Source organism: Apteryx rowi, unplaced genomic scaffold (assembly GCF_003343035.1).
Source record: "Apteryx rowi isolate R43461 unplaced genomic scaffold, aptRow1 scaffold_715, whole genome shotgun sequence".
In the NCBI taxonomy this organism is placed as follows: domain Eukaryota; kingdom Metazoa; phylum Chordata; class Aves; order Apterygiformes; family Apterygidae; genus Apteryx; species Apteryx rowi.
The window spans coordinates 353,791-371,640 of record NW_020451000.1 but is presented as its reverse complement, the minus strand read 5'-3'; the positions used below and the strand labels follow the sequence as shown (position 1 = coordinate 371,640).

At 42.1% G+C, this 17,850-nt stretch overlaps 1 protein-coding gene across 3 annotated transcripts in view; it reads right to left on the bottom strand.

Moving 5' to 3' along the window:
• Position 1: 1 nt before the first annotated feature.
• The window catches only part of LOC112976309 (glycerol-3-phosphate dehydrogenase 1-like protein), a 36,465-nt gene continuing 18,616 nt past the window's right edge, over positions 2 to 17,850 (bottom strand). For 2 of the 3 annotated variants that reach the window (XM_026087398.1, XM_026087396.1), the window contains exons 3-9: positions 11,483 to 11,660; positions 9,258 to 9,398; positions 7,777 to 7,915; positions 5,653 to 5,765; positions 3,885 to 4,118; positions 3,635 to 3,741; positions 2 to 2,285 (exon numbers count right to left, since the gene is read on the bottom strand). In XM_026087398.1, the coding sequence (XP_025943183.1) occupies positions 2,189 to 2,285; positions 3,635 to 3,741; positions 3,885 to 4,118; positions 5,653 to 5,765; positions 7,777 to 7,915; positions 9,258 to 9,398; positions 11,483 to 11,590 (939 nt within the window). In that variant the 5' untranslated portion in view covers positions 11,591 to 11,660 and the 3' untranslated portion in view covers positions 2 to 2,188. Of the gene's footprint in view, positions 2,286 to 3,634; positions 3,742 to 3,884; positions 4,119 to 5,652; positions 5,766 to 7,776; positions 7,916 to 9,257; positions 9,399 to 11,482; positions 11,661 to 17,850 lie in introns of those variants that run through there. The other variant, XM_026087397.1, reaches the window with a different exon arrangement.

Sequence of the window (17,850 nt, the reverse complement as noted above, 5' to 3'; positions counted from 1 at the left end):
ATTATTACAACAGTCATTTATTTTATGAGAATTTGGAAAAATGAAATTACATCATGTCACATTTATTGATCACTTTATTAAACTGATACTTGATACACTCTGAATGCAAAATGTTCTGTATTATTATTAGATCATAAATGACTTTTCAGAAGTTCAGCCTGATTGTGAACTAGGGAGGTTCCCAAATTCTCTGTCCCACCCTCATGTTTTTGATATTTAAGATTATCCAAAAATTTTTTTTTTTCCACTTGAAATGGAAGATGCTGTGTGGGTGTTTTAGTTTTTTGCTTTCCAGTGCTGTATAAAAGACCTAACCACATGATTCTCATTTCAGCTGAAGGAATATTTACATTGCACTACAGAGTCCTGGTCTGTTAGCTGCAACCTGCCCCAGGTAGGAGAGCAGTTCACCTCCTCCAGCTTGGAGTCGTCACGGGGGCTACCTTCACTGCTGTTTGGCAGAGCTCTGTGATGCTGCAACCGCAAGTTCTGGGACCTGAGCTAGCTTTGCTAGCTGTAAGACTGAGATTTAAAAGTATACATTCATGTATGTTACTTGGATAAATGTGAAAGAGGTAACAATGTTCCTCTAAAATGCAGAGTGGAAAGGATTCTAGAATCTACCTTTTTTATAATTACTTTTTTTTAAGTCAGTAAATACATGGGGACTAAAAGAACACTTGCCTTCCCCACTAGTATTTTGGAAAATAGGATAGAAGCAAAGCAAAAAGTAGATTACTCTTACCTTTTGTTCCCTCCTCTCTAAATGTGAATCTTTCAAAGGGGTATTGGAGCATACAAAATGCGCCACTGTTCATTTCACAGATGGCTTTTAACTGTGAAAAACACCAGGTATGTAAAGTTACCCGGGTACGGTTATCAGGTTTAAAAAGTTTTGTTTCTAAAATTAGTGCCATCGGTAGCAAAATTAAAAGCTGGTATGTGAACCAGTTTGTGTCTAAAATCCAGAAGTAGACAGAGACATCTCACTTCAGGAGTGCAGAGTGTGTGATGCTTTGCTTAATCTACAGCAGGATCAGGCCATTAGTCTCTTGCAGTCCGTGGAAAGATGCACGGAGTTGCACTGGTTTCTGTCCAGTGCTTTTCTGGAGGAGTTAAAAAGCAGCCCAGTTTCAAATATAATTTTATAGGAACTTTGTGCGTCTGTAGCGGTCATTTTTGTGCACTTATAAAAAGTCAAGTATCACAGAGGCCTTTTCACTTACTGCTCACGCCCTCAAAATAACAGCATTGCACAGGATGCAAGCTGAGTTGTGCGTAAGTCCTAGTTGCCAATCTCTTCTTCAGTTCTCCTCTCTCAGCTAGTACTAATTAATGAATACTACTTGTTAAGAAATCTGTACACCAAGATAAATGCATTTGGTTAGTCCAAAAAAATTATCTGTACTCAAAGGGAATTATATATTTTATATATATATAAATAGATATATATATAATGAAAATCAGATTACCACTGAAGATCTTAAGAGTCCTGATTCAAAAAAAAAAAAAAGTCCTTCTTTCCCTTCTTCCCCCCTCCCCAAATGTTTCATTTTACATCTATTGAACATTCACGTGTGCCTGAGCACAATAACAATACCTCTTTTTTCCCCAAAGAGGCTTACATTGGGAAACAAAATCAAGGGAGGACTAAATGTCACAAAATGCAAAATGTTATGCTATTTGTGTTTGGGGGGAATTATGGAAACTCGTGTTTGCCCACATAATTGCATCTTATTGTTGTCAGACTTTTTTTTTTTTAACTACTTTTGATTTTTGTTTTGAGGAGTTCTTCAAACTTTCTGCATCTTGTGCTGTTTTTATATTAGACACAATATTAGTAGGCAAAATGCTGAGCCTCATGTGAGTGATATTGAACTTTGTTATGGGAAATAACATGGGGAACTGTTTTTAATCAACAAGAAAGTCGTTCTGGGCTAATGCCCAAATTACTAACCCAAATCAAATATAGTTAAATTCTCTATTCATTCCCTCTTCCTTGGATACAATGTTGAAATTGAAGGCAGATTTTTTTTTTCTTTACCCCCAGAATGAGGATACCGAAATACGTTCTGCGTTGCTTTTACAGCAGGCATTGCTGCACAACCTGCTTGTCTACTTTATTTGCTGTGGAGTGGGTAGAAGTCCTGAAAAGATGAGTACGCAACCAGATAAGCAGAGTACATTTCTAAATGTGCTCCGGGTGATTTTGCAGACACGAGATGAAGTCCTGGATTGCTCTGCCCTCATAGCAGATCTGGTAGACGCTCGTGAATAATGGAAACCTAAAAGAAGCATGTGACAATAAAAATGCTTTTGAAAGTTTATGTAAACATTTCTAACACACTTTTTTTTTCCATTATACAGGTACCTTTTTTTTATGCTAAAAAGAAGGCAGGATAAAGTTTCTCTTTCTCCTTACAATATAGTTTAAACTCAGATATACCTTTACTGGCAGGCTATGAATGACGGGTATAAGGATGAAACAAAGCAGTAGGAATGAAATTAAGGTAATTAGAAGGAATTAAGGCCAATTCATTTTGGGTGACAGCAAAGAAGAGCTGTTTTGGGGAGAAAATTACTATGCAGAGTTTTCAATTACTGAAAAAAACTTGAATTTCATATCTCCCTTTTCCTCCGTGTGCAAAATATACATGTTGTTTGTATTCATTGCTGGTATCTAAAAGGCTAAAATGAACCGAAATTTCTAATGATTTTCTTTTCATGACTTAAAGATTCCCCCACACACACACTTGTGCCAGCTCTCTTAATCATTATGTGGTTAAAAGATGAGATCACTGAATGACTTGGAGCCGAGTGTAGAAGTAAGTGTAAATACAGGGATGCTTATTAGGTCAAGTTTTGATTCAAGGTTCTGGTCCTGTCGAAATGAGTTTTCTTTTGATTTTAAATGTAATACCACTAGAAGCTTCTATATCTGTTAAAACTCTATTAGAAAGGTTTTTTTAGAAAGTATTCATTCAGCAGCATTTGAAGTCTAAGCTAATGTAAGAGAGGAGAGTAGGGGAAGGGATTTTTGTTTGTTTTTTCTCTTGTGTAAGCTGGGACAAAGACTTCAAATTATTTGTAGTCTTAAATTACCCCAAACAAAAGTATTTTTTACCTCAGCACTAGCCCCTTTTGTGGCACTAAAACACAGATATCCGTGCTTAATACCTATTCAATGAGTATACAATTTTTTTGATTAGGAATATACTCCTGAGTTTTATTCTGCGAGAGTCCAGTTAACGTTCACACTGAAAGCAGTAYTGATGTGAACCGTAATTAATGGTGATGCAGTGATGAGAAGAAACCCTCTCCCTCTTGGATCGTGTTCACATGCCCTCCAGCCTTGTGTAGGGGGGACCGGTAACGTCTGGGATTTGGGATTTCTTTCGTTGCATACAAGTCCGCAGTTTGTTTCTTTTAACGCTCTCTGGCCTTTGTCCCATTCTGCTAATCGCGGCGATGGGGAGCCTGGCTAAGCTGACCCGCGGTGGTGCCCCAGCATGTAGAAAGCAGCTGATACGGAAGCGAGCAGGCCGGCTGAACACAAGCACCACTGAAGATGTTATGAATCACTCAATTTGTGGCTTTGCCTGTCAATTCAGGTTTTTAAAATCAAAGCACTTACTTATCCAGCATGTTTTTCTGTTTCAGGATCTTGTAGACTTCCGCTGAAGTTTGAGGACCTTGTAGTTTTTGCCCATTCAGCATCTCATTTTCCAGTTCCTCGATGGACTAGAAGAAAGGAGACCGATTACACAGGTCAGAGGGAACGCTGCTGCGACACCACCACTTCTCGAGAAGGTACATGATGCCTGTGTAAAACACAGAAGGATTTCTTTACGCTTTAGTTGAAAATATTTCAAAATCCTGCTTACTTTTCCGGTGCGAGCAAAGGCTTCTGCTACTTTTCTGTTGCGTCCCCCATAGCAGGTAGTGATTAGATCGGCAACGCCACAGCTTTCCAGAAAGGTGGCTATTGAAACTGGTCCCCTGCAGAACATCTTTGCAAAGGCCACCATTTCCATGAGGCCTAACCGTATAACTGCCGCCTTGGTATTATCACCAAAATCCAGTCCATCGCAGAACCCAGCTCCCACTGCTACTATGTTCTAAAAAAAGTTTGTTACAGAAATAGAGAGAAGGAGATCATCAGATAAGACATGCAGTTCATCAACACGCACTGCTATTTAAGGAAATTCCACAAATCTGGCTTCACCCAATTCATCTGAACTACGCCGTAGGTTCAATTTCCAATAGCTATGAGTTTACGTTAAAGAAGCTAAACATCTAGCTATTGTTAAACAAAAGTAGCTGGACTCCTGGAAGATTTTTGCAAAGTATTCACTATTATTCCTGGGGCAAAAATCAAAGCAACTTGTTAAATATTATAATAATGTAGGTTAAATTAAATTAACGTTTTGCTTTTCTGCCACTTGCAAGTTGGGATGTGCTGACCTTTCTCTTTCAACTACTTCTGCATCCTTAACTGAGCCGTGCCTTGCTTTGCTCTGCCTGCCTGTAATTTAAACAGGCATCGTTCTATATACTGGTGCTGCAGCAGACCCAGTTTGGTTTTTCCCTGCGTAATCAGTACTACTACTATTTTGCCTACTGAATAATCGGTAGAATTGGCCTTCTCTAATGTTCCAAACAAATGCTGAGGGATCCTAAACGTCTTCACAGCTCCTCGCCATCCTCCTGCATGCCTCCCTCCCCGCCTCCCAGTTTTCAGCCCCTGAAAAAGCCAGCTCTTCCCCCACAGAAATCCCATTTTGATGTAGAGATGGTGTAGCTTACTGTATTTCAGTAATATGTTACCTAGTACTGCCACTGAGGTGTTTGCCTCCAGACAAGCATGCACCCCGGTGCTCTTTTTTTAGCAAAGGCAATGCCAGAGAAATGATTTCAAGGACAGCAAAAATTTTCCACAAAACAAAACAACTCTCCCCCCCCCACCTTCCAGTCTGCCTGAAAATAAAATCTTTGGGTATTTCTTTCTGTACGTATATAAACTGTTCATCTCTAGGTTAAACAGGGCGATTTTTTTCTTGGCACTAAACCCCCTTTCTCCCAGAAAAGGTGAATTGTAAAAGTACAATTGAACTGTAACCTGGAGTCACCTTCGGTATGTTTAAAAGTAAACTTTTAATCTCACTAAAGTACCCCCTCAACACCAACTTGATGATTTTGGTATTGCTTCTGATTCAGCTTGGGAGCTCGACATGGGCAATGCTGAACGCTGAACAAACATGACTTCAACAGCAGGAAACAGGAATGTCACATCTGACATGCGCTTTCTGCTGGGTCGCTAGCTGAATGTTGGAAATAACTTATTACATATAGTAGCTATCACTAATAAGAGGCTTTGTGCCATGTGCTTACAACATATGGACAAGAAAATACTGTGGACTAAATTCTGCCCTCAAAAGCAGGGGTGCCTCTGGAAAACAAAAATTAAAAATACATTCATTTTGAAGTGTTTTTTACCAACAGTTATTTTTAAGTACATTTCCCCATTTTTACAGACTGGAAAACCAGCATATGCTTTGCCCAGGCTCAGTCATATAGTGGCAGGACTAATGTTAGACCAGGTGAGGGCAGAATTTGGTCCTAACAAAAACAATTAGGTTTGAAATCACTAACTTTTAAGGCTCCACAGATCTCCACTGTATCACAGTCATCCACCACAGTAATCCTGAAATTGGGAGTCTGCAATAATTCTTTAAAGATCTGCCCTTGTTTTTCATTTTTGCACCCTGTGGGAAGGAAGAATGAAAGTTATACTGTTTTTGCAGATGTTTCAGGGTGAAAGTAATATGTACAGTTAACTGAAACTTGAAGTAAGGGGCCTGGGACCACTTTAGGTTTTGCGATCTGCATAGCTGTGTACTGTTGAAGACATTTATCACTTGAGAGCAGATCATGCTGTTGGAAGCCAGCGTAACCGTACGCAAGTCCCACTGCATTACCTAAGCATTGCCTAATAACGCTTTAAAGCGCTTAAAGGGAGATAGCCCCTAACGCAGATATCTGCCCGAGAAAGCTTGTATAACCACAAACCTGGCAAGAGATTAAACCGAGACCAGACTAATTAAAGCTGAGACTCCTCAGGGTATTTGCTCAAGCGTGCCTTCCCCTCGCCCAGGCCTGCCTAGAGCCACGGTCCGCGGAGCACTGGGCGGCGCGGCGCTCCCGCCTGGAGCACGAGCAGGTCACTTCAACCCCTGCGCCGCCCTGCTGCGAGGTGAACTGGGTAATATTTGCAGATTGCTTGGTAGAGCGCGAGAGTATAATTGCCGCTTTGAAAATGCATAATGGTATAATTGCTAAGTGTTCATACGGGGTGCAAATGCTTGATGGCAAATTAGTTTCCAGTTACAGGGAGATTCACAGATAATGAAGTTCAACATTTGCACCGCTGGAACAATTCCACCAGAGTCATGCATCCTGTCGTTGCACCGCTAGCCCTAGATATCGAGGAGAAGGGTAGAGAGCCCTGAGTGATAACGGGGCTGAGGTCTGCCTCTATCCAAGTGTGCTTGGCCAGTGGGGCAATGGCTTTTGAATGAAGTTTCACTTAGGTTTTTTTATACAAGGCAGCTTCGGTTCCTTCAGAGCTCAGTGGTGGAGAGCTGTAACCGTTTCCAGTTGCTCCTCCTCGAGGGGTTCTGGCTCTCGGCATTTTGGACGGTTGTTCCTGGTCTATTTAAAGAGTTTTGCTAGCCTGGGCAACAGCACGCTGGTAGCCCTGGGGTTTCTGCCCTGTCTTGCAAGAAACTCTGGGTTTGCTCCTCATCCTTTACACTAATTGATGTTTGGGGACACCCTCTCTTTGAGGTGATTGCTTCTGGGCTATGTGGCTTCCGTTGTGGAGAAACCCTCTGAGGCACCAAAACCAAGGGGAAAACCTCTTTGCAGAGTTACCGTCACAGCATGGCTAAAAACTGGGCCAGCAGAGGTTAAACTCACCCCCAGGCAATGCATATTGCCTAACTCTCCTAATCATGCCTAGTCCTATTCATGTCCAATCACTCTGCCAGCACCATCTGCCCACTGGTACAGTTTTCACTATTATTATAACCTTCGCACGGCGAAGGAACAGCATTGCAACATGGATTTGCTATGTCTTCATTGGCTATTGAGGAATGTAATTTTAATTTCTGCTGTTTTTAAAATCAATGGATTTTGGAAGCTACTGGATGAACTTTCTAAGGCAGGTCAAGCCCAGTTCTGGGCAGGTCTGAGGCTGTGTCTTGGCAAGCGCTTTGAAGGAGAGGGAAGAACAGAATGTTGTTTCTCTTGCAGAGAAGTTTGAAGATAAAAAAGTGCAATCAGGAGCCTGCATGTGCTCACCTTCACCAAGGTGTATTTCTCTATCTGTCTAAATGGTCTACTGTGTCACCTGCCCAAGAACTCAGAACTGAGCTTTACACACATTAACGGGTGTCTCTTGCTAATTCCTACAGGAATAGGATTAAGCCGTAATTTTTAAATGGATGAAATTAGCTAACAGCTCTCAGCACTGGAATGTGCTGTAGTTTTGGATCTGATCACGCCTGTCCTGAACTCCCCTGAAAACTGTGCTGCCTCCCTGCACGAGTTCAGCACGTGCTGTACATACCGTACCAATGAAAAAACCTCTTGGGACTTGCCACATTTCAGTTGCAGGTTGCTCCCACTGCTATCTCTAGACATTATCCTGTTTCCCGGTCATAGGTGAAGTTAAATCAGAGACGGTGGCTGTAATTTGCTCTTTGCAATAATTACCGATGGTGGTTTCACAGAACTGCTCATCAGCCACTTCCTTGGCTATGTTGGCTCCCATAAGCACACTGATTTCTATTTTCAGTCTCTCTCGAATGATGTCAGATATGAGCTTCAGGCCTTCAGGACCCTCATCAATCCCCTGAATAAGAGATGATCACCAAAACCAAGGTATTAGAATAGGAAAATGACAGCGACAGAGCACTGGTAAAACATAAGCTCTCCTATTGCCTGCAGGTCTCTGTTTCTGGCTGAAAGGACCTGGGGCTTCTATTCACTAGCATTAGCCACAGGTATGATGCGAGGGTAACCCTTAAATCAGCTGCCAGCCTCACTCCACGATGATGCTAACAGAAGCACAACTGTGCTGCTGCGTGCTATTAATACAAACACTCTGGTTTTGTATTTTGTTAACTACATCTTCAAGGCAAATTCAGGCAGAAGATAGCTAATTGAGTTAATCAATTGAGTTGAGTTAATCCTGCAAGAGTGAAACAGGCCTTATATCCAGTGCTGCTGTGTCCTAAGGTTCACTTTTATGCTGTATTTTTCCTTTTTGTTGAACTCCTGTAGTATGGAATCATAATTATTAAATTAAGTCTACCAACGGTGGCTTTTTTGTAAGATCTAAATATTAATCTGTGTGCTTCCTTGCTATTAAAGAGTATACTGAACTGCCACAGGTTTCTTGAAAGAAAGAAGAAAGAAGTTAATTTGCAGGAAATTCCTCCCTCCCCCCCCCCACTGCCCTGTGTTCTGCTGCTTGCAAGATAATGGCTGTAGAAAAAGAGGAAAGAACTGTGGTATTGCAGTCTGAAAACTTGAATTCAATTTCTTTCATTTCAAGTTTTAATTGGATATTTCCTGTAATGCAATCAGCAGATGGAGCAGTAGACTCTATATACTTGTACTTTGCCTCTAGCTTTTAGCTTGAGATTCTTCTGAAATATTAATTCCTTTTAAGATTATGATAATCTAACCTTGAAAAAGAGATTACCCAGTTCATTAGAAATAGAAATTACTTTGGTTCCGCACAACTGTTAGTGTTGTGCAGTTTGAATGCTGCCGTGAACAGCTCTCGAAGGAGCAGGTACTTGGAACAGGCACGCAGAGCCAGAGCTCCTTCTGGTCAAGAGTTCATGGAGGCTGTAGTTTGATAAATGCTTTTTCTGCTGGTAGCATCAGCTTATGCAGCCCTTTCTCTGCCTGTTTTCACCTCTGTGCTAGTCCAAATGGGAACTGATCCAGGCTAAAGACGGCTGAGGAAAACGGTTACTCTTAGCCTGGCGGGGCTCCCCGATGCCTTTCGCGGCACGGCCGCGTGAACAGCCCGGGACTGGCAGAGGCTTCGTGCGGTTTAGCCGTTGCGGAGAGAAATGCTCGTGCCTCTGCAGCGCGCGCAGCGGGGACCTGCAGCGCTACGCAGGCGCTCACCGTGTGCGGTTACGCCTTACAGACCGAGCCTCGCGGCGATGGCAACTTACTTTGATCAGCGAAATCCCGAATGCTCCGGGTTTTATCTGACCTGCAATCTGGTCGCAGATTCGCCCGATGAATTGGTGAGGCAAAACAAATACAAAGACGTCGGCCCCGTTTGTTGCTTCAACCACGTTGGGTACAGCCACCTAGGCAAGAGCGACAACGGGAATGAGCCCTCTCGCGCCAGGTAGGAGCTCCCACGCCTTGCCAAATAACATACCGAAGCCGCTGCGGGCGGCACGGCGAACACACTTAATTTGAATTGGTGCTGCGGCATAACTGTTAGCCTTTCTTCTGAAATAGCCAAAGCAACCTAGCTTTTTTAGGTCTGGGTGGTTTTGATTTTTTTTTTCTTTTTTTAAACCTGCCTCCTATTGCAGCCCTGTATGTATAATCTGGGGAGGATAATACACTTTTTAAACTTGCGCTGTTCTCCCGGGAAGCCCCTTTGCTGCTATAGCTTTTCAGGTAGTTCTTGAAGATACTGCGTGAGCCGGTATAGTTCTGCTGGAACGAATGGTAGCGCCAGGGAGCGAGGGGCCAAACTGGCGCGCTGAAACGGAGCCTTTTCCTGAAGCCTTTCGTCTCCGTAGGTCACCTGCTGAGAGTCACTCAGCAATGAACTGTATCAAAAGGCAGAGTTTATTGTTTATTGTCTGTCTTGTTCCCCCCCCCCCAAACTATAGTGACTTGACCAATATTTACAACAATTCAAACAACGTGCTTAATAGCTAGCAAGCTGTATCTTCCTCCAAACCCTAGTGTCACTCAGAACAACAACTCAACCTACATTACAGGAAAAACAACAGCTGAATTTAAGTCTGCTATCACTGTCCGTTCACAATCAGAGACAATATTGCCTTTGGACACGACCTTAGAGCGCACAACCTCAGAGCACCTGCGATTCCTGGCAGCAGAATGAGAACTGCTACCAGCAAAGCTGTTTCTCCGGGAAAATAGCAAAACAGGACCAGGGCAGAGGGCTGCATTGACAGCACTGTACAGACAGAGAGCTCCTCTGCAAAATGAGGAGGAACAATGTGAAGAAAAAATAAGGGTTTTTTTTCCTCGGTCGGAGGTGAAGATGTGTTAGGGCCCCCTCCAGGCCAAGTTCTGCTGGTAAAGTCTCCGAGACTTTGCTACAGATAGGATGAGGCCGCTCTAAAAAGAGTGCACCAAGCTTGTTGACCTGCTAAAGCATTGTGCAAATAACAATGGCGATTCGATTCCAAGCCAGGCGAACTGCGTGCCGAGGCCAGGCCGTGGGAGTGCAAATATGCGATCGCAGCACTATATGCAGTGCTAAATATAACCGCTCGCCAAGCAACCATCACATGCAGCATCTTAACTTCCTTTTGCAACTACAACGATTCTAGAAATGCAATACTACTTTCTTTAATTCATAAAACAGTGCTAGTTGGCAAAATCTTGAGCAGAAGAAAAACTCACCTTCATTGCTTTAATAGCCCTAAGTTATCTAAGATGATTAATTTAGGCAGTGATAAATAATACAGTATTTTAAATATCTATGAAAATTAAATAGCTTTTACTGTTGGTGGAAATTACAGCAGTATTAATGATAGCAATGTGTTGCTATCCTGAAATCACCTATGAGCCAAGAGCAATGCTGTTCACCTCCTTGTAAGCCAGGGCTGTTGGCTGGCCTGCGGATTTCTTTTCTAGAAGAAGGGAGAGCAGTAGCTTTCATTTTTTTTCCAGTAGATGCTGTGGGTTTGAAATACCTCAGCTCTGACTAGACAGAGCTCTAGACAGGGCAGATGGATATGCTGATTTAGGCCAGAGAGGGAGATGGTGTATTATCTTATCTAGTGTATTACCTTGAAGTTATAAGCTTGATATGAAACAAGTAAAAGTCACAGAAGTGAGTTAAGCTCCAGCATAGTTTAAAAAAACAAAACAAAACAAAACAAAAAACTGGAGTGAGTTAGGTGGCAAACCAGATGCAATGAATTGCTTCCTACTTTAAAGTACCAAGTATGATGAGGTAATAGCAGATAGTATTCGTAATTTGGGCAGAATTCAAGTAATCTATAGTTCCTACTTGAATTGTCGGAGCGAGCTGATACTCTCTCTACTCGCACAATTTCTATTGCTGAATTCACTTGAAATGTTCTTTTAAAAAATAGGTAAATCAGTTTGTCAGAGGTTGCCTCCCCTATTAACAACCAAAACACCAACAAACAAAATTTCAGTGATTTATTCAGCTTACCACATTCTTAGGTATCTTGTAACCGGGAAGATATTTCACATTTTCATGTTCACTGTTGATGATTTCTGAGAGTTTTCTTCCGTTGATGATCTCTTCAAATACCCACATCTTGACGACAGGATCAAATCTGTTGGACTTCTGGACATTGTCGCCAATGATTTTTGCTATGGCTGATCCCCTTTAAAAAAAAAGGTGAAATAACTGATAGGCAACAAATAGCTTTATTGCCAATTGGAAACACAAATTATTTAAAGCATAAGTCAAAAAGGCCTGTGTTATAAAGCTGTTCGTATTCTTGCTAAGTTTATCAGAAACCTTTATCCACCACCCTCTGTCAAGAAAATACTCTGTTTAACAGCAAAGAAATCGAACCAGAGAAGACAACTGTAAWAAGGAACCTGAAGTTATATACATGAAGATTATAGAGCAAAGGTGTGATGTAGCATCAACAGTGCTAAAAATACAGTATCTGGAACTAATTAAATATCTCCTGCTCCTCAGATAGCTTTTTTGAAGACCAAAAAGTGTAAAATAACCCAGGTAGCAAAGTACTGCTGAGTGATCTTGCTGTGACAAAGTCTTTACATGTCTCACCTAAAATAGATGTATCCCACTTTTCTACCAATAAGCAAACAGTTGCAGTAAGGATTTTATGTAAGACACATATTTAAGAGATTGTTCTTTTTTTTAAAAAAAAGATGTTCAACCTGACAGTTTCTCTTTATGTATTGTTCTAAATTTCACTGTAACAGGATCTGGAATGGTTGCAGTCTGAAAAAATTGTAACCATGCAGCTCGTTTTTCTTCAGTCATGTTGTACGTTTGTTATCTCAGTTTAGACAATAATTTTATTTCCTCATCCACCACCGCAACCTTGCAAACTTTCATTTATTCTCCGGGCAAAAGAGCATTAAAAATCTGGGTGACCTGCCGAAAGTATTGCTTTATGCCCTTTTAAATTATTGGTTGGGAGGGATTTTTCTTGCTCCTCTTTTCCCTCCTTAAAGCACTAGCCATTTTACTAACCTAACTGAAAGAGGGGATCTAGTTGCAATGTTCTTGTCCTCTGACCCACTTGTGACACACCTGCAGTTATTTAGTTGTGGCATGTTTGCTGTAACTGATAAGTCTTAAGTGTATCCAAGATTAAGTCCAGATAGGTCTGTCCTGTGAACGGTCCAAAGGAAACCATGTCGCAACTGGCTCTCCAACTCAGCTATATTTTTGATGTAATGTGTTTGCACGTGGATAATTGCTCAATAAGTAATAAAAGAATAAGGGTTTCACCTTAATCTTTAACCACAAAGAAATCCCCCTAAGATCAATTTTCATTTTGCCAGAGCTGCTCTAATGCTTTCTTTCAAAAAAGTGATGATTTATTTTGATCCTTTATGAATGTAAAATATGTAGGTAACTGTTTTAGGGGAACATCTTCACTGTAAAAGAGAAGAGTTCTGCTTTTCCTGAAGGAAAGGCATATAGTTGAACCACATGTTCATATCACCTGTGAAGTTATTTCCATTCCCGTTCTGTTCCCCTGCTGTCCAACAGAGAGCACAGTCAAGGTCTGGGCTGAGGATGAATTGTGGTTGAATGCAATAAATGTGTATTAATAATAAGATGATATTTTTCAGAAGATACTATAAGAGAAAATATTTTTATAGATAAGCACTGGACTAGGACTTGAGATCTATATTCATTTTCCAGGTTTTGCTATGGCCTTCCCTAACGACAAGTGATTTTTCACCTGTTTCTCATCTATAGAAGGATAATAACATAAAAACACTTACACCCACCATCATTTATTCATCTTTCTTTTTCCCTTGGACTAAAACTTTCTGAAAGCAGACACTTCTTTTTACTATGTGTTTACAAGGCATTTAGTACAGGGAAAAAAAAGGGGGGCTTCAATCTCGGCGGGACCCCAAGGCTCGCTATTATTCTAAAAAGATGAAGACAATGCTAAAATGACTGCAATGCCATTTAAATGTCATTGATAATGTGCATCAAGAGGGAAATATTTTTTCCAGTAACTTTTTACCATGCCAAGTTTATTTTATTTTTCTGTTGAAAGACAGACTCCAGCCCTAACCTCTGAAATCCTGAATGGGACTGGCAATTCTCAGTAGGTAAATTTGATCTTCCAGCAGAGCTGTCATAACAGACATACTTGGACGTTGCCACCCAAGCATTTTCCCATTGCCAAGATATCAGTGAAGGTATTTCAGGCATAAAGGTAGCTTCACAAATCACAGTATTTTTGTTTGCTTTCTGTTTTGAAGAATGGAAATTGCTGGGAGAGAGGGGTTAATTGTTTAAAAGACTTTCACTAGTCATCAGGGAAAATATCTCTCAATGAAACAAATAGTCAAACAATTCAAAACCTGATGCTCTGTTTTACTTAATCCATTTAAAATTCTCAGTCACCACTAATCAGCCTTGGAAAGAAGAATTGCTTTGTCTGTGAAGCCAGTGTTCAGTAGACTACACAGGCTTGGCAGGGAAGGTCTGCTTATGCAAACAAAACCAAGGACGCTAGCACATAGACTGCTGTGGTTTTTTTGTTCTCCAAAACTCAATTTAACAATGATCAATAGAAGGCTGAGAACTCTGCTTAGATAATTTTTAAAGTCAGTAAATGAAAATTGCCAATCCATGGGTTTTTTTTTTTCCAGTTATGTTAAATCATGTTGGAAGTGATTTACATAATGCTAAGAAAAAAACCTCTTTCTGGAGATTTCCTATCAGTATAATTGGAAAAGAATAAGACCCGTTATTTTACACATGTGAATATGAAAATGTTTGTGGCATACATCAGAGCTGGAGAAAAATAGAGCTGAAAGGACCCCATGAAATGAGCTGGTCCTTTTCCCTGTCCAAGGGAGAGCTGGATGCACTTGCACCATTCCTAACAGGTGTTTTTCCAAGGAGGTCTTTAAGACTAAGTTTAAAGACCTCAGCTGTTGCAGGTATCTTCTCTTCCCTAAGCAGTTTATACCAGGGCTCTGCTATCCTTAACATTAGAAAGATTTCCCTCACATCTGACCTAAATTTTTCTTTCTGCAATTTAAGCCCAGCTCTGTTGTAGGAGAGCAGAATATTATTTTTCTGCTTTAGACACTCGAAGATGAACATGTCCTCCTTCAGTTTCCTTCTTAGCCAACCACCCAAATTCTTTGAATTACAAAATCTCTGAGGTTGGAAGGGATCCTGGGAAGTCTCCACGCCAACCTCCTGCTCCAAGTGGGAACAACACGGAGTTCACATCAGATTGCACAGGGCTTTGTCTAGTCAAGTCTTGAAAAACCTCTAAGGACTGAAATGCCACCTCCTCTCTGGGCAACCTGCTCCAAAGCTTTATGAGCCTCATAGGGATTTTTTTTGCTCTTTATATCCAGTTGGAACCTTCAGTTTTTTACATTGTCCTGCCATACAGCTCAGTAAAAAGCCTGGCCATCTTTCCATGCTGGTCGTTAAAGACAAGTACACCTAGTTCAAGCTAGGTCTTCACTGAGGACTCTGGAGTCCAAAAGAATCTAATAAAATTGGAAGAGCTTTCAAATTCTGAAGGCTTGGGCAGCAAATAAATCTATATTTTTAAAAATAGATAACTGAACCATGATTAACATAAACACAAACCCTCCAGTACCTGGCTGGCAACCACAAAATGCAGTGTAGCACTTATTTTACTTAACCACATCAGCCGTAAGTCTTCTGGCAATGTTGACTTAAGTCACTGTGACCTCCTGAACTTCTGCAGCTGGCATGAGCTATTGCAACACGCTGCATCATGTGTTAACTGTGTTTCTGAGCTGCAGAGAAGACTCAAGTGCAGTTATCTGAACTGTCACCCAAATATTCAGGAGCAACATAAGAAAATACTGTTTGCCAAAGATAAACATTATATTTCTATGTTGTGTTAAGATTATCTGTGCTGCCATAGAGACTATGAATAGATGTGATTTAAACACTAAGCCCAAGAAGTATCCCTTGCCAAAGATTTTACAGTCTATGTATAAGGCAAGAAGCAACAGATGGACACAGGCAGACAAGCAGTATGAGGAAGCAGATAGTACTGAATGGTCTGGCAGCCTGGGGTCTCAGTTTCTCCGTGGCATAACTCTTTCCAAGTGGCACTGTGAAAAAAAGATCTCTCTAAAGTAGAGACTGGAAGGAAGACAATTAAGTGGCATTTGAAGATGGTTATGGCAAATGAACAGCCTGGGAAAAAGCAGGAAAAGCGCTTATTTGAAGACACAGCAGGAGAATGATTAAGTCTATCACCGTGAGCTGATCAGAGGTAAAAGCTGACTCCTAGACATCCCTTAATGGCTGTTGAAGGTCTTGAAAGTGATAACAAGCAGCTCACAGAGGCTTGGAGGCCTTTGTTTAGTGTGAGGGAGAAGAGGGAGGTAGGGTGGGATGCAAGGGGCGGAATGACATGGTCAAAGCAACAGGGCAGGCAAACGCTGGTGCAGAAGGCTGAGCAGAAATGACTGGAGCAAGGCTGCATCTGCAAGGGCCAGAGAAAAGTGTGCTACAGTAATCGGGATGTGTGGTGATGAGTTCCCGGAGAAGACTTTTAGCTGTCCAGGTACATGTGAAAGACTGGATATCAGAGATGTCATGCACAAAGAACATGTGATCTGGAACCTTAGTATGAATGTGAGGACATAGAAAGCAGTGAGCTGGTTTTGCAGGGTGGGAAGACAAAGGGCCTTGTTCTGTGCTGTGTCCTGAGCGACTCGCAAACAACACTCCCTCACATACTGATTTTTTTGGCATTTGTTTCCACTTAGCTGTCAAATATCTCAGAAATCTTAAGGAACCCATCCTCCTCCTACAAAAGCAATCCAAAGAACTACCTAGAGGCTGCATGTGCTAATCACAAACGCATGCACATACATGTTGTTCTGTTTGTTTGTGCTCAAGTTACATAAACCATAAGAAAAGTAAGATGCAAAGTCCAATGAAAAAAGGTTTATTGACTTCAGTGGCATCTCGGTCAAACCCAAAGAGCTTTGGAGAGCAGTGCTTTTGTCCAGACTGTCTGAGCAGTAGCAGACATATTCTTATGAATGGGGACACAGATAAATTGGGGACCTTAACACAGTGCTTGTACAAGGCTGCATCTGCACCAAGATCCAAAACTACCTCCTGGATGGAAATGATGATGGAAGATGCAATGTACAAATAAGTCATGGCTTTAAATGAAGCCCGTGCTAGCATATGTCCTGGTGCCTTCAAAGGAATACAAACAGGAGCTCTGCTCTCCTCGCTACTTAATGCCAGGTCACGGAGAAACAACACAAAAGGTCCTCAGGATCCCAGAGGAACTCACCTGGGTGCTTTATTTAGTACTTAAGGCATTTTCATTCGATAATGTTAGAGAACTATAAAGGTGAGTGAATGTCATACCTCCTATGTGGGAAACTACAGGCACGGAAAAGCAAAGGGATTTGGCTGAAGGCCAGAGAAAGTGGTAGCAGGACTGCGTCCCTGCAAGCTGTCATGGACACACACACACAGCTACAGAGGCACAGGGCCAGTGCTCCCTGGGCTCTCGCTGTGCTGTCATCAGGGGGACCTGCTTCCGAGCCCTCACTCCCACCGTTAGGTACTGGCCCGCACTCCAGATGTTGGCAAGCCCGGGAGGGAAGGAGCTGATGAGATGCCTGTTTTCTAATTCCATCCCTGACTGCTGGTGCTGTGCAAGACCACAATCTCTCCATTGCTGTACTTCCCTCCTGCTGTGATTTTCCTTTGCATTAAATGGATTTAAAGGTGATACCCGCCAGCCCTGCAGAACTCTGAAAGGTTCACCTGCTTAAATGATGTAGGAGCCTCAAGTTTTTCAAATTCTTATTGGCTCATGCATCTCTTCCTGTTGTTCTTAGATGGGTTATTTGCCAGACATGACAATTCTGACAATTCCCATTCGGATTACAAGGCAAAGGGACCACAGACGTAAAGGTAAGAGGAGCTTCTTGTCCTGGTTCCCGAATTTCCTACTATTCCCAGTAGATTATTACGCTAACAGAGCGGGGAGGCCGGACCTTTACAAACATCAGATAAATGGCAGTGCCTGCCCCAAGAGTTTACAGTGTGAGACGGGGAGGGGAGGAGAGGTGAGGAGTGGGGGCAAGGGACCCAGCAAGGTGCAGGCAGCCCTCAGCCAGCCGCGGGCTGCGACTCCTCGCTGCTGACGGGGAAGCTTTCAGGACCATGGAGATCTTTTTTTTTTAATGATAAAAAAAAGGCACCGTCGCTTCCTGCGGCGTTTCGCTCCCCGCCGAGCGCGCCGCACCCGGGCCCGGGGGTGCCGAGAACCTGTTGCGAGGCCGCTGCGGCGGCGCGGGGCAGCGCGG